Here is a 21,074-nt window from a genome sequence, read left to right on the forward strand (position 1 = left end):
ACTCAAGGATATGAAAAGTATATGCAGGTAATAATGTTGCAAATTTATATACCTCAGGGCTGCACTCTTTCTCCATGAGCTCAAAGAGAATATCCCATGTAACATGTAAAACTGAGAAAAATGCTGAAATTAGAGAAATTATGTCCAACTTCCACTTCACTGCTGAATAGGACATTCCAGTGGCAAAATTCCCATTGACAGTCAAAATATCCACGTTTTTTGTATCCTCATTCACATCCAACTCCATGTCCACAATCCTACTTTTATTGCTATTTAGTTGGCAAGAAACTTGCAGTGGTGTGTCAGATACAGATACTTCCGAAAGCATCGTCTCAGACTGAATATTACTTATGCAGTCAGAGTATTTTTCATACAGTCTGGCCAGAGCCCTTAAAACCCTCTCAATGGCCTTAATCAGTCCATCATAAAGTGTAGCATCTAGAACATCTTGATCTCTCCATTCAACAAAAACAGTAGAGCAGATAAAGCTTCTAATTGAAGATACAAGGGAGCTTCTTTCATTAAAATCAGAGTTTGAGCCAAAACAACAAAGAGATTGAACATCATTGTAGCTTTCTTGGATTAAATCAACGGAATGATCTATCAATTCTAATAAGTACTGACCCACTTTAGAGAGAAACAAAGAAACCTCTCTTTTCCTGAAATTAATAAGATACGTAAAACATAAGTAAAAGCCGATATGCAAAAAAGAAAAGGAAAAGATAAATAAATAAATAAAGATGCATAAGAACAGAACACTCTTCAAGGTAAACATGTGGCCCTTGCAATGACCTTCTAAACGCACAAGCAATGCCCATTCACCAATCATTGTTATACATTAAACTACATTTCTGTCAGACAAGAAAAACCAACACATTACAAGGGTACCATGACTGCAATTATAAATTATATACTCCATGTGACTGAAAGTCCAATAAAGAATCACAAAATAAGGCATTACATGTTGCAGGACCAACTGACAAAGACCCTATAAAAGATTGCCAGAAAAGAAACAAGGTAGCATATTTTTAATTTATTCATGTGATAGTATCTCAGAAACAAAAAGTCAGCTGAAAAGCACACAGCCCTCTCAAGTAAATAAAATATACCAACCAGCTAAGCTAAAAGTTACTTCAAACTAAATTTGCTAGATGAAAAAAAAAAATTAATCATGAAGTTTAGCTAACCAACAACATGGGAAAAATTAAACAAGGTACAACAACAATCAGATGCAATCCCAAAATATGAAACAAACCCTTTTATATTAAGGGGGTACAAAAAAACAGGAAGATTTTTTCCTCAATAGAAAGAAAAGAAAATGGTACTTGTTAATAAGAAAAGAATAATATACAAACCTTGTTAAAAATAAGCCATACATAAAATTAGACAGTAAAGCACACATAAAGAAGACCTCTGATAGAGGCTTCTTTTCAGTATCCTTATTTAATACAGCTCCAAGAACATAAGTCTCCATTTCATGCAGAAGTGGATCTCTCAGCTGTTGGGGAAGACGTATACTCTGATGGCAGTGAGATGAGGAAGCCTGAAAATAATCAAAATTGAACAATATTAATGATCAGTAAAACCCGGATATAATGAAAACTTAAGAAACAATATGGTTCACCTTAGAACTAGAATCCAAATCAATTTTTGCAAGAACTTCCACAAAGCATTCAAAAAGTTCAAGCTGCCTTTTGTGCTCACGTTCATCAATCTACAAAAACAACCAAATTTCAGCTTCTTATTCACAGACATGAACGTAAAAGAACAAAAGGTCAAATGGCAACCAATAGAGATAAAAATCAGCACACACCTTAACCTTATCATCTCCAGTGTCAGTAACATCTAGAAAAGAGTATGACAGGAAATTCCCTCTATAGCAATTTGTAAAAGGAGAACAACCAGCACAAAGAGCATAAACAGCTGCTGGTAACAACAATACCAAGCATTCATTCAATATGGAATCCTCCTGCCCAAGGAGAGATTAGCAGTTAACAAAGAATAACACAAACTCAGAAAGTAAGCAAGCATTAAACTTCTAACATGACACATCATGAAGCATCTCAAGCTAACAAAGTGAAAAATGACAGCAAAGGGGAAAAAGATAAAATTAAACCGTGTTTATCCACAACATCTGTCAATCTTTATAAAATCCAAATTTAAAGTGCATAACCATAGACAAGATCCAGAACAATACAAAGTTGTTACCAATCCAACACTCCTTGCAAGTATAAATTGATATCAAAAGCAGCATAAATTGGAAGGAGTCCATTTAAGTTATTACAGAGAACCCAAAAGTATTTCACATGCCCCCATATTCAGATAAATTGGCCATTTCTTGGATATGCAAACTTCCTAATATCAAAACTCAAAAGATTAGCCAAAACAATAAGGACAATTCAATGTAATACATTTCTTGAATATGCAAACTTCCTAATATCAAAACTCAAAAGATTAGCCAAAACAATAAGGATAATTCAATATAATATACTTTTTAGTTATTTTTCTACCTCCATCGACACCTTAACTTCACTCTCTAATCAAGAGAACCTTATCACCGTTTTTTCTTGTTACATGACTAGGACAAATTGATAATCAACTACTCTTCTTCACCACCAAAGATCCCTGGGTTACTGGTCAGGTAGATGGAAGATATTGTCAACAAAGTTCGACGGGTCAATATGTTTAAGTTAAGACAGCAGCAACAGAACGCATAAGGGAATTGAACTTAACCTAAACTCTGAGAATAAAAGTAAAGTTTGCACCAAATAAAGACAAGACAGTCACATTTAAAAAGAAAAAATATAATATTTCATAGGAATTCGTAGCCAACAAACCTTGCAGTCAAAAAAACCCAAGGTTGCTCTTAATAGATTTTTCCTCAGATGAAAAATGTCTCGATGGTCACCCTGCACACATATAAATGGTAGATATGATGCATAAATTATATTGGCATTGACTAGTTAGCTCAAGCTCTGGAAGGAAAAGAAAGACCCAGGTCAAAGTTCACCATCTTGGGACCCCAACCTCATGAGAACAGGAATGACATAGAAAAGAGACCATTTTGAAAATAAGTCTATTATGCCTAGTAAAATAAAAAGAAAAAGGAAAAAAGGCCAAGCGAGCTACTGTGGAATTCAATCTATAGAACAACTCACCCAAAGCAAGCTTACAACTTCTGCAGCCACTTCTTAATCTTACCTAGTTCAAACTGAGCAAAACTTAAGTTTAATTTAATTCACATTGGTGAGAGTCCTCAAGATATATTAGTGTAAATTTTTTTGGGTAAATCAGCTGAAGTAATAACCCCCAATTTTAGGCGTCTTTTGAAACTAACTAATTTCCAATTTGCATAACCTATCTAACTACTCACCCTCTTGAAGTGACAAATGTCACTTTATTATAAACTCTCTTGTTTAGATTTGTCTCCCTCATTGGATTTTTAATATTTTTGTGGATCTCCAGTCCACTGATGTACCAACCTCTTTCTCTTTTTAATATATAGTTATATCGTTTCCTATTAAAAAAAAAATTAAAAAAAAAAAAAAACACTACTACTTGACATGGGCTAGACAACAGGGTGTCTAGTTAAATTAGATGGACAAGACATGGACTAGACCATATCATGTCTTAAAAAAATCCACTTAAATTTATAAATTAAACTAGAAAACTTGACATGGGCAAGACAAATTCTTGTCCAGCAAAATGACATGATGCCCTTAGGCACTAAACACACTAGATAGACTTATATCAGCTAGACAACTTGTTATCTAGCAAGAATTGACATTGATTAGATAGCATGTTTTCTAGCGAAAAGCCATTTGCAATAGAAGGTCATTTTCATCACTTCATAAGAGTGAGTGCTTAGATCGGCACGCTGAACAGAGAATTTGCCACATTTAATTTGCCCCCTATTTTAGGATTATTTTAGCTAATTTCCCATTTTTCTTCACCAGATAACATCAAAAACCAAAGTGAAACAGCAAAACAAGAATCAATAATAAATTGAACACTTTATACACAGAAGGCAAGGAAAAGAAAATAAGTAGTTAAAATAGTGGGGGCAAGTGGTGGGGAAACTATGAGCAAGTGATATTCCAAAAGACAATAAGGAAATAACATTAAGGTGAAGAAATAACCCAGATGATGCCAACCAAAGCCACTTACCTGAGAACCTTTACGTGAAAAATAGCATGCAGTGAAGTACAAAACAGACCTGGATGAACATCATAAAGACAGATCAGATAAACATCGAGAAAATAATTAAAGCACCAAGTCAGACTTCAAAGTCTTTAAGTGAGAAAAAATAATTGTCAAGTACCAATAATCCCCCTCTCTCCACCTAACAAACACAAACTTTCAGACACCATGTACTGCCCTAATTTAGTTGACAAACTCTGGTCACGTGATCTATAAGAGTTCAAAAGATGTGCTTACCATGGGAGAATAGCATTGTATTCGAACTTAGCGATAAAGATTTTGCTTTTATCATCGCAAACATACCGGACATTTTTAAATTACTGAGCACATAAAGAATCTCTGAGGCTATTTAATAGTGTTATAGCAACACAGTGGGTAAGCTAAATAGTGGGCCATGATATACAATGTTCACAAATTTATAAATCTAGGAGTAAATTACCAACTAGTCTCCAAAATAGTTTTCCCAAATTTGAGGATAGAAAACAGAATAAATACTCCACAGCTCCTAATGCTTACAGATTTCCCCAGAGGAAAACTTTTAGAAAAGAAACTTCGACAGCATTATGTCAGATTTCAGACCTACATCTGTAAGACCTTGATCAAAGGACAAGATAATTATTTGTATCCACACATCACTGATATGGAGTCATATGTGAAGTTCTCCTAAGTAGATACTCTGCACCTCTATTATCAGATATTAGTGTATGATGTCAAACACTCCACCTCCAAAAGGTGTGACACAACAACTGTATTAGCAGTCTGACCAACAACGTAGAACTTTCTTAGAAAATATCTTCATAAAATATGCTAACAGTTTGGGCGGGCAAATATAATTTTTCAAGGGATTACTATAAAATCTAACTGAAACTCCAATTTTCAAGATTTTGCAACCCCAGCCTTCAAGCTCACAAGCATTAAATTTGTTTCCCCATTCATATCTTTCTTTGTCTTTAATTAGAAACATAGTATTGGAGTTTGTAGAACTTAAAACATATATTCCAAGCTCTCTAGAAAGTTCCTTACAGAAAACCGCAGTTAGCAAATATTTTTACATGAGCTCAACTTTATATAATATTAAAGGGATTTCTTGTATTTAACATTAAGTCAAAGTAAGATGCACTTACATTGATGGCATTTGTTTGAATAACTGGAGATCCCATACATCTTGGGGTATGAAATATGTATTTATTGAATCCTGAAAGAAGAAGAAAATAAGGAAATTGTAAATTGCTCAACAAGACAAACTCTGCACAGAAAGTCTGAAAAAAACAAGTAATCTAAAGATGAAAGAGTATTGTCCTCACACGAGAAACAATGCGTCCAAGGAGCACCAAAGCAGCATCCACCTGCATGAATGAACACAAATGCACATCGTNTCTCGTTTTTTCTTCCAATTTTCTGCAATTTCTCAATTTCTTTGCTCTTTGCATTTTTGTCATTCCTTGCTATTCTCGATTAAGTTATAATGGCTGAGATCCTTAAAGAAACTGAAAAAAAACCCATCTACTCCCTAAATTGTAGGCACCAGTGGGTCTACAAAAAATGGAGAAGAAGAAGTTGTGGTAGAGTAACTTCTGATGACTAAAGTTGCTCCACTAGGAGAGGAGACGGCGTCGACGGAAGACATTCTATTGGCGGAACAAGGGAGGGCAAGAGTTGAAATTGAAATTGAAGAGGAGGATGCCGACGCAAATTCCAAGCGTCGGACATGATCGTTTAAGCGATCTAAAATCACTTAAGCGACCAAGAGTAAAAGCAAAGGATCGCTTAAGGAATCTAGTATATGACAGAGGATCGCTTAAGCGATCTGGTTTAAGCGATCGTGCATCTGGGCAGAAGTTGATTCTGCCTCGGACATGATCGCTTAAACGATTATAAATCGCTTAAAGCGACCAACGTTAAAAGCAAAGGATCGCTTAAGCGATCATGTGTCTGGGCTCTTATTTATTCTTGTTCATGATCGCTTAAGCGATCTATCAACAGTAAAAGCGAAGAATCGCTTAAGCGATACTTAAGCGATCCTGCGTCTGGGCACTTATTTATTATCTTGTTCATGATCGCTTAAGCGATCGTAGTGACCAATAGTAAAAGCGAAGAATCGCTTAAGCGATACACTTAATCGCTTAAGCGACTGTGCATCTAGGCAGAAGTTTATTCTATCTCGGACATGATCGCTGTAATCGCTTAAGCGACTAAGGTTAAAAGCAAAGGATCGCTTGAGCGATAGAATAAATCGCTTAAGCAGTCGTGCGTCTGGGCACTTATTGATTTTGTCTTGCTCGTGATCGCTTAAGCGACCAAGTGTAAAAGCATATAATCGCTTAAGCGATAACATAAATGCAACTAGATCTCTTAAGCGACCAAGTCTAAATACACAGGATCGCTTAAGCGAGAAATGAAATCTCTTAAGCGATCCAGTGTATTTGGATTATTTTTATTGTATTTCATTAGATTGGTTAATCGTTTAACGCTATCTTAGACATATAAGGTTTATGATTCATTCAGTGGACTATGACCATTATTATATTTTAATTAAATTAGTTCTTTTACGGCTATATTAAACATATATGGTATAGAATATTTACATCTATATTAAACATATCAGGTGTACGATTTGTTCAATGGACCATGACCGTTATTATATTTTAATTAAATTAATTCTTTTATGGCTATATTAAACATATATGGTGTAGAATGTTTACGTCTATATTAAACATATCAGGTGTACGATTCGTTCAGTGGACCATAGTCGTTATTATATTTTAATTAAATTAGTTCTTTTACGTCTATATTAAACATATGTCCATAAACATGGAAAAGAAATATTGAAGTAAATTACCCTTAATCGCTTAAGCGATCCCGTCTATTTAGTCTTGGTCTACAAAGTGCATAGCAGATGGTTGCAGAGTTCAATTTTATATCAATATTTTATTTTTTATATATTACTTTCTTGCCAAGGACTAACAAAAATAATAGAATAACAATAGATCTTTAAGTTTTATGTACGCTGTTGATCGACAAAGACTGAAGTGTTCTTTTCACATTCTATTGAATTGAAAAAGATAATTAATAATAATTAATAATTAATAAAAAATGACTAAATATTAAATAAACATTACAGAATATAATTTCTTACTCAAATGTTCACAATATCAAAAGATTCGATAAGCGACCGCTAATAAGTTATTAACCGATATATTAAAGGTTAGATAGATTTTAAAAAACATTTGCAGAGTCGCTTAAGCGATCTGGTGTATCGCTTAAGCGATATGGTATAAATAAGCCTGATCGCTTAAGCGATCTACTGCCATATACCCGATCACTTAAGCGATCCATTAGCTCCAGAATACATTTTTAGTCATCTTCACCTATAATCGGTGCTACCACCCCCAGCTACGCACAATCAAGAAAATCATCAACAAATCTCACTCCTTTTAACTTGCATTACATTAAACACAACCCAACAACCTAAACCACTAAATCAAAATCATAACCCAAACCCAATCCATCATTAAATCTTTGTAAATAGAAATATAAAGTGCAAAGAGGTGATATACATCCCTGGACAAAATGTTAGGAGTAGGAAGAGGCAGATCTTTGGTGAAGAAGATGTTAATGTTGGAGGAAGAAGAAGGTGTTAATGGTGGAGGAAGAAGAAAGTATTAATGGAGGAAGAAGAAGATGTACAGGAAGAAGAAGATGTAGACGAAGAAGAAGATGCAGAAGAAGAAGAAGATGTAGACAAAGCTTAGAAGAAACAAAAACCAGGGGAAGGATGCGTTAATGGCGGGAGGAAGAAGAAGAAGGTGTTTGGGTTTGTTTGCAAGATTTTTTACTCTTTGGAGACTTATTATAATTTTTAAAAGATTACACAATTATTCATTAATCTTAATTAACCCTCTAATTATGTTTAATTAAGCTTAATAAAAAATAAGGCCATTTAGTTAAAATTTACAAACTCTATAGCCTTTTAATTAATTTTTAAGTTAAAATGGTGTTTTAATAAAATGCCTCGAGGAAACCTGTCCAACGTTTAAGTTTATTTACCAAGACCCCAAAGCCAAAGGTATTGGAAATACTAACCCACCTTCTTTAGGTTAAGGATAAGGGGAAACGACTTACACCTACCCAAGGTTTGGTGAAACAACAGAGTGGTATCTAAAAGGTTTCAAAACGACAAACAGGTACCTTCCGTTAGTGAAAAAACTAGAATGCCTTTTGAGAAATATTAGTCTATTTTTTTAATTACTTTTAGACCCCTTAATTTTATTAATTCCATCAAATACCCCCAGAAAAAAGTTTAAAATTAACAAAAACACCCCCACCCACCCATACTTGCCAGATTCCGGCGGCTACCGCCGATGGTAGCCAGAATCTGTCACAACGGTCTACGGCACCACCGTAAATGGCTGGTAATTCACAGATCTGGCCAGACAACGATGGTCATTTCTTTGGTCATCAGCTTCCGGCCAGATCTGGCATTTTCACGTTAGATCTGGCTTTTTTTAGCTAGATCCATAGTGGATCTAGCCAGAAAAGGCCAGATCTGTGAATTACCATCCATTTACGGTGGTGGCGTATACCGTTGTGACAGATTCCAGCTACCACCGACGGTGGCCACGAAAATCTATCACGTATAGGTGGGTGAGGGTGTTTTTGTTAATTTTTAAACTTTTTTTTGGGTATTTGATGGAATTAATAAACTTAAGGGGTCTAAAAGTAATTAAAAAAATAGACTAATATTTCTCAAAGGGCATTCTAGTCTTTTCACTAACGAAAGGTATCTGTTTATCGTTTTGAAACCTTTTAGATATCAATCTGTCGTTTCCCCAAACCTTAGGTAGGTATAAGTCGTTCGACCGAAGGATAAAGGGTGCATGCGTAATTCTATTTAAATATCTAAATTTAAAAGTAAAACCAAAGAAACTTTGATAGATTAATTATNTTTGAATGGGGTTCGGATTGATTATATTTGTAACAAGCTGGGCATGATTAACATCTATGCTCCATCTTGAGGGGGAGTGTTGTAGATTGTTGTAGATAATCATGCAGAATCTTACAGATATTGCATGATTAAGTGAATAAATCTATAATAGGATATTAGGATTGTAATCAATACATAATAGGAACAAATCTGTAAAATAGGAAGTTAGATTTTTTATTTCCTAGATTAGTTCTTTATTTTCCTATACATTGATGTATAATTTGTCAATGCAATACATAAGAAAATTACAATCAGTTCTCTGTTTGTAACAGCCACCAAGCAAACAGGCACGATTCTGGATTACCGCCGAAAATTTGAAGAAGTCGCAGCTTTAATGATAGATGAGAAGGAAGAGGTGCTCACTGCTGCATTTCTGAATGGGCTTAGACCTGAAGTAAAAGCTGAAATCAAGCTCCAACAGCCCAATTCATTAGTTAGTGTGGCCCAATTGGCCCAGCGTGTGGAAGAAAGGAATAGAACTGTGGAGGAAGTCAAGTTTGGGTCTGCGTGTTTAACTAAATGGAATTTATCTCCTTTTGATGCAAGATCTTACACCCAGTCAACGCGACCCGATGGAAGCAACAAAACCCAACATACTCTTGACCCAAGTCAACACTCATCAACCCACTCAGTCCCACAACCACCTGTTCGACGCAACCCAAACGAAACCCACTCCAGCCTCAACTCGCCATCGTCAGTCAACTTTCATCCAGATTCAGTCCGACGCGAGTTCCCCTTCAGGCGAATGACAGAGGCTGAGATCCAACGCAAACGAGAGAGGGGTTTGTGCTATCGTTGTGACGCAAAGTATTCTCCGGGTCATAGATGTGGGGATAAGCAGGTACAAGTTCTATTGTTGGAAGATGAAGATCCTGAGGAGGTGAATGAGCTATCTATGGAGGAGCCCAATGGGGAAGAAGATGCATCAGGAACAATGGAGCTTTCCATCAGTTCCGTGGAAGGTATCAGTGGGCCAAAAACCTTGAAGCTCAAAGGAGAGATTGCGGGAAGAAATGTGGTGGTTTTAATTGACAGCAGGGCGTCTCACAATTTCATCAGTCGACAGGTAGTAGATGAGCTCAAACTCCCTATAACCTCTACTAAAACGTTTGGAGTCAGAGTTGCTGATGGGTACAGGGTGAGCTGTCAAGGAGAATGCAGCGTAGTGAAGTTACAGTTGCAAGATATTTCAGTAGTCCAACACTTCTACCCTTTCGATATGACCAGTGCTGATGTGATTTTGGGGTTGCATGGTTAGAGACACTGGGAGAAATTACCACGAACTGGAAAAAATCAGTGATGAAATTCAACCAGTCCAGTAGAATTGTCGTGTTGATTGGGGACCCCTCTCTAAGCAGAACCAAGTTGTCATTGAAAAAGATTTTAAAAATGATCCAGTATGAAGGGCCAGGCTACTTGTTGGAAATTAATAATTTGCAGATGCAAGAGCATGAAAAAGTAACGGATGAGGGTAATTGGAGTACACTATTGAGGGAATACCAGATCTTATTTGAACCGCTACCCGGACATCCACCGGCAAGAAATTGTGATCACGCTATCAGGTTCGAACAGGCAAGCTCCAGTCCCCAATGTCAGACCCTATCGGTACCCATATTACCAAAAGAATGAGATAGAGAGGATTGTGCAGGAAATGTTGGTTTTCGGAATTATCAAGCCGAGTATCAGTCCCTTTTCCAGCCCGATACTTTTGGTTAAAAAGAAAGACGGAGGATGGCGTTTCTGCGTCGATTACCGAGCACTCAATAAAGTCACCATACCCGATAAGTTTCCGATACCAACAGTGGACGAGTTATTTGATGAGTTAGGCGGGGTCACGATATTCTCAAAACTCGACCTTAAGTCGGGATATCATCAAATTCGTGTCCGGAAGGAAAATACTCATAAGACAGCCTTCCGCACACATGAAGGGCACTACGAGTTTCTAGTAATGCCCTTCGGTTTATCGAATGCCCCGTCCACCTTCCAAGCTCTCATGAACAACATTTTCAAACCATACTTACGTAAGTTCATCTTAGTTTTTTTTTATGACATATTGGTTTACAGTACTAACTCAGAGGCACACTCGCACCATTTGAGGCTCACATTTCAGGTACTACTCGACCACCAGTTGGTGGTTAACAAGAAAAAATGCACTTTCGGGCAATATAAGTTGGAATACTTAGGCCACATCATTTCAGGCCAAGAGATTGCCGTTGACCCTTCCAAGGTGGATTGCATATTAAAATGGCCTGTTCCGAAGGATGTGAAGGCCCTCCGTGGGTTTCTGGGTTTGACAGGATATTATCGGAAATTTGTCAATGGTTATGGGGCAATTGCCCTACCCTTAACAAATCTGCTCCGTAAGGATTCTTTTGTGTGGTCTGAGGTAGCACAAAAGGCATTTGAAGAATTGCAACAGGTAATGACTACTGTTCCAGTCCTTGCCATGCCGAACTTTTCAAAAACATTTATCATTGAGACAGATGCTTCACTATACGGTATTGGGGCTGTCCTAATGCAGGAAGGCAGACCATTGGCCTTCTTAAGTCAAGGACTTTCCACTCGCTCGCGGCTTCGTTCGGTTTACGAGAGAGAACTGATGGTTGTGGTCCTTGCCGTTCAGAAATGGCGCCACTACTTGTTGGGTTGCCGTTTCATTATTAGAACCGATCAGCGAAGCCTCCACTATCTGAATGAGTAGCGGTTACAAGGCAAAAAACAACACAAATGGATAATCAGGCTGCTCGGATTGAACTATGAAATACAGTATAAACCCGGGTTAGAGAATAAAGCCGCAGATGCCTTATCCCGGCGTGATGGCACAGTTGAGTGTACAGCCATTTCAATCTGTTATTTCGAAAAAAAAAGAAGAGTGGGTAGAGGCCATTCAACGTGACAGCAAGCTGCAGAAAATTTATCAAGATCTGATCGTTGATTCGTCCAACCATTCGCAATTCAGGTTAGTGGGTTCCTTACTTTACTATGATGATTGTTTGGTGCTGCCCAAATCCTGTCCCCAAGTGCAGCAACTTCTGCAGGAATTTCACTCTTCCCCTGCAGGTGGTTATTCTGGTTATTTCCGTACTTACAAGCGGCTGGCGCAAGTGGTTTATTGGGAGGGAATGAGACAGGATATCCAGGCGTTTGTTAAGGCCTGCTCAGTTTGCCAACAGAATAAATATGATGCTCTGCAACCTACGGGCCTCCTACAACCTCTACCCATTCCCTCTCAGGTTTGGAAAGACATGTCCATGGATTTTAATGGGGGGCTTCCTAAAGCTCACAGGCTGGACACCATCCTGGTTGTGGTGGATCACCTGACGAAGTATAGCCATTTTCTTCCCTTGTGCCACCCTTTTACAGCTCAAGAAGTGGCCAACCTGTTCCTTACAGAAATTGTCTGTTTGCATGGCTTTCCCCGCACTATTGTCTCTGACCGTGACCGAGTTTTCATGAGTTTATTCTGGGGGGAATTGTTTAAACAGTCAGGAACTCAACTCCACATGAGCACCGCCTACCATCCTCAAATGGATGGTCAAACGGAGGTTGTCAACCGTTGTGTCGAAACTTACCTCCGTTGGTTTGCAGGGCATCAGCCGCATCAGTGGCCCAAATGGGTAGCCTGGGCAAAATACTGGTTTAACACCACTTACAACTGCTCTTCGGGAATGACTCCGTTCAAGGCTCTCAATGGTCGCACCCTCCCATTCTTTTGAAATATAGTGAGAAATCTTCTGTGGTGGATGTCGTAGATCAGCAACTCGCAGCCCGCAATACCGTCTTAGAGGAGTTAAAGCTGAACCTCACTAGAGCCCAAGAACACATGAAACAATATGCTGATGGCAAACGTCGGGAAGTTCACTTTGCCATAGGGGATTCCATCTACCTGAAACTTCAGCCTTTCCGTCTTCGATCCCTCGCACAGCGAGTCAACGAGAAGCTCAGCCCCCGTTACTGTGGACCCTTCTCCATTACGGCCAAAGTGGGTCAGGTTGCATATCGCCTCAACTTACCCCCCACAGCCCGGATACATGATGTCTTCCATGTCTCGCAGCTGAAACGAGCCACCGCTGCCCCTATGACTACCCAGCCCCTTCCCACCGTACTCACCGGTGACCTGGTTTTGCAAGTCGAACCTGAACATGCACTGCGTAAACGGCGCCTACTGAATGGTAATTATGAAATCCTAATCAAGTGGAAGTCACTTCCCCATTGTGACAATACATGGAAGGATTATGCTACCCTATGCCGCCAATTTCCTTCTTTCCACCTTGAGGACAAGGTGGCACTCCTTGGGGAGGGTAATGATGGACCACCAATAGTCAAGTGGTATAACTGTAAGGGGCAAAGAAGGAAAAGTCATACAGGACAACTGGAGCAACAGCATAACAAGTAAGGCAGCAGCACAACAAGCGTGAATGAGTTTGTTTGACAGGTGGAACAACAACACAGCAAGCATGACGAAAAAAAGAAATAAAAGGAGAACCAACAGAGGGGATAGTCATTCAGAATATTGTTGGGAATTGTGGGGAGGAGCTGACCCTCGAAGATCAGCCTGAGTTCTTTTCCTTTACTGTTTTAGCCATATTTTCCTTTTCGTTTATTTCACTGTAAGGAGCTACTGAATATCAATCCAAGTATCCCTTTTAAGCGAGACAATCACTGCCTCTATTCTGTTCTTGGTAGATTTTAGTCTAAAATGAGTGATTGAATGCATGAGTAACTGAGTTATTCGGGTTGACTCCATCAACTACATACCAGAACTGATAACATTCAATATTATGCCAGATTATGCACAAAGACAGCAAAATTATACAGATTGCATTTACATTACTGTTTCATCCACATACTTCAACCTTTTCTCAAAGTTTACCTTCAAATGTGACAAAAACAGTGTGCATGGTAACTTTTTGGACATAAAAAAACTAGAAATAGCACCAAAAGAGCAAATATTTACCCTTTCAATTATAGATACATCTTATAAACAGAACATAAGGAGCAGAGAGACATGCAACAAGAGAAGTAAAATTTGCTTGAGACTACCCTAGAAGCAAGATTTAAAAATTTAATCATTGTACATGTCAAATCAGCCCCAGAAGCAAATACATGGGATTACAATTAATTGACAAGAAAAATATTCTCAACTTTGGACCCTAAGTGATTAAAGACATCAGCAAAAAGAAAAATCACTTAACACTACCCACCATCTATATTCATTGTACATCTCAAAGTCAGATCCTAGAAGCAAATACAGGCTTCCAAACCAATACAACAGGAAAATATTGTCAAACAATTAAATCTAATTGATAAAAAAACTCAGCCAACAAAAAACTTACAATTGCGGTTAGATTGCTGAATATTGGTAACCCATGCATCAGACAGTTCCATATCATTTGCCAACCAGAATCAAACTGCACAAAAATTTCAAACAACCAAGTTAATGCAACTCCTGATAAAATGAATACACTTTATGGGAAAAAAACAGCAGCACAAAACAGAAAGATGCAAGTTGCTAAGTGATACCTTTTATTCAAAAATGATAGACCTAACATGAATGCAAATTCAGAAAAATAAGGAATGACAAGTTTTAAAAAATATGACATTGTTCTAAGAAGAATAAAAATGAAAAACTTGAATAGCAAGGTTTCTACTAAATTAGGGTTCAAATGCAACAAAAAGAAAAGGCACAAAGATTCATCAATAAATGTTTTAGGGAAAATAAATCAACATGCCTTATTAGGGGAAAACGATGACCTTGATGGAATCTCCACTGGTGAATTTGGAAGCAACAATGCAGAAGACAGTTCCTGCAAACTCCTTCAGATGCATGTAAACACAAATAAGAGGACACAAAGAAGAAAAGGGAAAAGAAACATAATTGCACAACTTTAAACTTCACATTTAATAAAAATGTCCAAAATGCAATAGCAATGGAACTTCCAACATTGTCATTGATAGTACACTGCCCTCTAAACAATAAAGATAAGCCTTGCCACAGGCTCAAAGGATTCAATCACAAAGTAACTTATTACAATGGTAAATCAAAGCTTACCGCAAGGTCCATAACAAACCATCATAAGCATGCCTCATGTTTGCATCATTCAAAATTCTGCAAAACAGCCAAACACATTAAGCAGACAACGATGTAACAACAATGCCATTTATGAGGGAAGTGATATAGCCAGCAGAAACACAGAATAAATGTGTGTATTTGAGGAAAAAGAAATATCAGGTAAAGAATTTTCTTGAGCAGCAATAGTTGGAATACTCATAAACTCCTAACATGCTCTTTGTCAACCAGCAAATGCTAAAAATGCCTATATACACTTAAATCATAGGGATGACCAATAATCCAGCATAGTTAATTGTGATAAACCCAATAACTGAATGATAATTAAAGTTGTGCCAGGATTTGGACAGAAAAAGTTTAAAATGGAGAACACCTTTGCAGTCTCTCTGATACAATCTCAACACTCCATAGTAGTACTGTTTTAAGTACAATTATTTTGACAACCATGATAGAGAAAAATATCAGAAAGATCAATACAAAAAGGTCTTTTTTTATTATTGTTGTTGTAAGAAACTATAGATCAGGTCAATACACCAAGTTAAAACGGGTCAAGTAGACAATAACAAATTGTTGATATATAGTTACCTTTCGAAGTTTGTGTAAATGCCCTCAAACCAGTAGATAAAAAGGTCCTCATTAATGCGAGTGTAGTAATTACAGATGAGACAGCGAAAAACAGCATGCCTGCAATGCATTTCATAAATATAAATGCCATACAACAAACAGAATAAAGATGAGAAGAAAGAGTGTATGTGTGTGTGTGTTTGAGAGAGAGTGAATGATTGCATTACTCTAGAATGGGCACAAGAAATCATAGTTTTATTACGCTGCAAATAAGCAAGAGCATTATGCATAAAATAAATAACATATACATACACATATCATACAACATATATTTTCGATTTTGAGAACTTTTTAAACTCAACACAGTTTTCTTTTTCCTATAAAAAAAAATGTTTTTCTCATAAAAAAATGTCAAAGACGTAATTAGCTCATTCATCCTTTTGTAAGTGTTACATTCAATACAATACTATTTGTTCTTATAAAATAAATAAATAAAAACAACAGGAAAACCCCATTCCCCATCATTTACCCACCATATTGTTGAAATTTAAACTCTCAACTGACATGTTAAAAGGAATTCCAGCAAATTAAACCTGCTGTGAGGCTGTTTAGCATGAAAGAAAAAGCAAAGGAGCTTAGAGAAGTAAAGCCTTAAAAAAGGATGCTTCTAGTTGTATGGAAGGTCTGTATCGAATTTATATATTAAACTTATAATATAGTCTAGTGGAGTAAAGAAGAAAAAGATTCCTGATCAGGAATACAGATCAGAGATTGATAGAAACTTCCAATAAAATTCAAGAAAAGTAATGGACAATGAGTTCAATAAAAGAATGTAGAAGTCTACAATAGAGGCTTTGGAAAAGCAAGGCTAGATAACGCAACCAAAATCCAATATAACTACATTTCAATTTATATCATGAAGAACATACATCACAGTTATTTCAATTTTATAATGTCATTTGTGAATACTAACAAGTAGTAGCTGCATGCTGACAAGATAAATCAAATCAGTACTCTTCCATGAGTGACACAGTTGTAGCACACTACCAGACCTCAAAATTTGTATAAGCTAGGAACAACAATGCCACTGAGTCTACCAGGAAAAGATGAGACTTGATCAAATCTTGCTTGACAGAAAAAGAAAATAGCTGGTTGAAGTCCCTTCAAACTACTTTTGTACATAAAAGCTCGATAAAAAAATTAGTTAAGAGACCTAATTTACAAAATAAAACATACCATAACCATTTTCCTCTAATGAGGGCCTCCTTTAGAAGGTGAGAAGCATGCTCCCTCCTAACCCGTTTTTCAACTGATGGTGCTTTAGTCATATTAACACATGCCTGATGGAAAATATCCAATATTATGCTAAGAACCTTTGTTTCTCAGATTGGACTCCAAATAGAATAAAGTTCAGCTAACAACATTAACTACAATTATAAGAAGGAGCTCTGGATGCTTAAGAGAGTGGAATAATACCCGATAAAATACAAGTGCCGCAAGCTCCACCAAACCACATTGAGAGCTATTGAGAGTTCCAAACTTATCATCCTTGGTACCATCATTCCTGAATACACCATGCATGACCATCCATGAAATCAAGACATAAACTCCACTATGAATTGAATAGAAAAAGAAAAATGACAAAGAATAATGATTAAAACACTGACCTCGACACACCAGCACTCGGTAAACTGCTTTGATCTAGTTCCTTACATACAACATCCAGAAGTTGTTCAACCAGAGAACTTGCTTCAGCAGCACCTCTAGTTAAGTTCAGCTGTAGCCTAGCATAAACAATAAGAGCATCCTGCAAAAGAGAAGTACATAAACATGTAACACAAACTAACAGAGCATACAGGTAAGTTCAGCTGCAGCATAGCATAAACAATAAGAGCATCCTGCAAAAGAGAAGTACATAAACATGTAACACAAACTAACAGAGCATACAGGAATAGGAAAATGATTGCAAATCATAAAAGGTTAAAAACCTTAAGACCACGATCATGCGTTGTAAGCCAACAGCGATAAACAAAATGCTGCATGGCATCATGGATCTCCAAAGATTGACAACCCAAATTTGGTCCATCCTTTAACAAATAGGTATTAACACACTCCATAAGCTTCCGTGAAATCTTCCCCTCATCCCTGAAAATGTTACAAGCAATGGCCGCAACTACCAAATCACAATCAGCACTTTTCAAAACAAATTTCTAAGAAATAGCAAGTTAATATATATAGAGAAAAGGAAAAAAAATCAATTTGATTAATGATGTACCTTACAAAAGAAAATATCCGGATAAAACCCTTAACAATATCTTCCCTAAGAGTTTCTGGAAAATCTCCAGGGGGATTTTCTAAAAGCGACTGGAGAGTCAAGATGCAGCGAAAGACCTCCTCTTTCTGATTATATTGACTATTACTTTTCTCTTCAAGGTTTAATTCTACCTTCTCCATGTATAGAAGCATTAGGTCTTGCCAAAACAGATGTTGAAGTAAGAAATTGAAAATAGTGAACAGTGATTTTTTTTAAAAAAAAAAAAAGAAGACAACTTCATTAACAGACAGGAAATTATATGATTCTCAAATGAAAACTCACTGCTGTAAATGCGCTTCCTCATGTGAAAACAATAACCTCTAACTGCCAAAAGATCTCGAAGTATAATTCCATATTCCGACTGAAAACTTGGAACATTGCTTAACACATCGAATACATGACTAAAAAGTGTTTTAACCACAGATAATAGAGGCAACACCTTTCCTGGCAGGAACATAATGATAGAACAAACAACATCAATCACTGTTCCCATAACCATTTCCATCAAAAATATATTTAAACATTCACACACATTATCATTTCATAGAGAACCAACCCCATTGATCTGGTACCTATCACTCCATTTTGCGCCAGCAAAACTGGGAAAGTAAATGAAACAGAGAGAGAATACCAAGCCATCCATTGGGAAAAGGGGAAGAAGGAAGGTAACTCAATCAAATAAACCCAAGAAAATATTTTTCCTTCCAATAGATGAATCAAAATTTTAAATTAACAACCCATTTGCAAGATCATTATCAAGTTCTGAAAAGAAAATACTACTTCTAACACCAAATGTTGCCATCGCAAGTTCATATCAGTGACCAAAGTACAGCTTGGTCAGTGATACTATCAACAAACTATTTCCAGCTTCTTTGGCCAGGGAACTTCGGAAGGGTTAGGTTTATTTAATTCTCTCTTTAAACAAAAGCATACAAACAAAAGTTGACTATCTTCACACACTGATTTTTTTTTTTTTTCCTAATAGTTATGTGACCACTTTGTAAACACATGCTGAGGGATCCGAAGTCATCCTGCATGACAGTCTCTTGCTTTTATTTATTATTCTACTTTTAACTTTTAAGAACATATCTCAACTGAAACATACTGAAACATATATGCTAATCGATAATGAAAAACTGTTCAATAAAAATTAAATTATTACATAATTCATAAACTAAACCATATCATGCAATTTCTGACCTGAAAACTTGGCATCTTCAGCTCGTTGGATGACAGTTCGAAGAGTTTTAGCCAGAATAATCTTGGGTGGTCGCCGTTTGCTCATAGATAATTCCAGTGTTACGCAATTAGTGAGCAATTTAATAAGAAATGGCCATGTATCAGCTGCAGAAACAATTTGAAAGATTCCAATCTGATATTAACAATTTATTCTCACAATGGCTCTTATACGTGCATGTAATAATTGCAAATACACGTCATTCTTACAGCGAGGAATATCATTCGGTTCCAACTTTGCAGTATTCTTTCCAAGAAATTTGCAGAACGTGATCGATCTTTCTCCTTCTAACCATGTACACAACAACTTCACTCCTTCCTAAACACATACATACATATGTCAGACCAGTGAAAACATAATTGAAAGTTCAATTTAGTGTATAATTGAGGAAGCATAAGATACTTAAAGCATCAAATTGACACTTGAGACTCAAGAAAACAGAAACAATTAACTGAAATGAGCAAAAACATTAACTAAAATGTGAGATAGTTAAAATATTAAAACCAAAAGGAATTAACATTTCGTTAATGATACCTCTCTCGCTTTGGCCTTATCGGAGGAGAGCTTATCAACAATCTCTTGAAGGTCCCTTGACGTGATCATTGGCGGGAAAACGTTGGGAGCGTCTAGAGACAGTGGGAGTGGTGAGTCAAAGACTGTTTAAGACATTTGAGACGACCTAATTAAGCTAAAAATATTTATAGTATGTGTAATGTGAGGGAAATTGGGGGGAAATTGTATGTTTTAAATATCTATGCTATCCCTAGGGTATTCTTTAATTAATTGAACCCTTTTACATTGTTATCCTTTCTTAAACCCCCTAATAAAGTAATAATACAGTAAAAATTGTCTTTATAACAGAAATCTAAGAACCTTCCCCGTATTAATGTAAGAAGGTTGGGGTTCTCGTATCATAAATCATAGTTCAATCAAAATCATCAGGTTACGAAGAGGAAAATATCCCAAAGTATCCTAAAAAACTGGACTTCAATAAATTTCTTCAACAATTTGTGATGTTTTTCTGATTTTTTTTTTTTTTTTTTAAAATATGGAGAATTAACTGGTCTTATCATATTAACGTTACTCAAGAGCCTGCAACTATAAAGCTTTGGGCGAGTGTGGGATTGATGTAGCTTCTCCAGTAATCACTTATTTCTTAATCTATAATTTAAAAGATGTTTGGTAAGCTAATTTGAAATGTGATTATACAATAATCTGATTATGAAATAATCTATTTTTATTAAAGGACTCTGAAAGTATGTCTAAGTTGCTCTTTTAAAACATAATACTACACATACAACATTTTTATACAACATTTCCCATACAACTTAATGTTTACATAAAGACCCTTGCTATTAATATCAATTATTAAATTATTTTTTATAAAACTATTTTTAGATTAAAAGTTGTAGAAAACTATGGAAACAATTTTTAATTTTACGGTATTTTTTAGTAGACCTAGCAAAAAGGCACTCATCTCAAAAATTTTACCCGCTTACCTATACCTATTTTACCTATTACCCACAACTACCCGACTCGTACCCGCCTAACCCGCCCGTTTGCCAAGTCTAGTTTTTAGGATTGTATTTGAAAACTAGTTTTGAAAATAATAACACTCATTTTTGCCAAACGCATTTTCATAAGATTTGTTGTATCCCTTCTTTTCAAAAAAAAAAAAAGAAAATTTTATTTAAATTCTATATCA

The 21,074-nt window shown here is 36.4% G+C and overlaps 1 protein-coding gene across 1 annotated transcript in view; it reads right to left on the bottom strand.

Moving 5' to 3' along the window:
- The window catches only part of LOC116136704 (serine/threonine-protein kinase ATM), a 46,168-nt gene extending 26,196 nt beyond the window's left edge, over positions 1–19,972 (bottom strand). The window contains 21 exon segments of the mRNA XM_031422375.1: positions 53–659; positions 1,356–1,543; positions 1,625–1,714; positions 1,814–1,969; positions 2,838–2,909; positions 4,168–4,216; positions 5,325–5,395; positions 5,505–5,546; positions 14,521–14,595; positions 14,917–15,001; positions 15,237–15,293; positions 15,840–15,938; positions 17,055–17,158; positions 17,295–17,382; positions 17,486–17,625; positions 17,807–17,963; positions 18,094–18,289; positions 18,415–18,576; positions 19,333–19,476; positions 19,579–19,687; positions 19,904–19,972. Of these exon segments, the coding sequence (XP_031278235.1) occupies positions 53–659; positions 1,356–1,543; positions 1,625–1,714; positions 1,814–1,969; positions 2,838–2,909; positions 4,168–4,216; positions 5,325–5,395; positions 5,505–5,546; positions 14,521–14,595; positions 14,917–15,001; positions 15,237–15,293; positions 15,840–15,938; positions 17,055–17,158; positions 17,295–17,382; positions 17,486–17,625; positions 17,807–17,963; positions 18,094–18,289; positions 18,415–18,576; positions 19,333–19,476; positions 19,579–19,687; positions 19,904–19,972 (2,760 nt within the window).
- Positions 19,973–21,074: the final 1,102 nt, after the last annotated feature.

The sequence above is a fragment of the Pistacia vera genome, unplaced genomic scaffold (genome assembly GCF_008641045.1).
Source record: "Pistacia vera cultivar Batoury unplaced genomic scaffold, PisVer_v2 Contig109, whole genome shotgun sequence".
Lineage (NCBI taxonomy): Eukaryota > Viridiplantae > Streptophyta > Magnoliopsida > Sapindales > Anacardiaceae > Pistacia > Pistacia vera.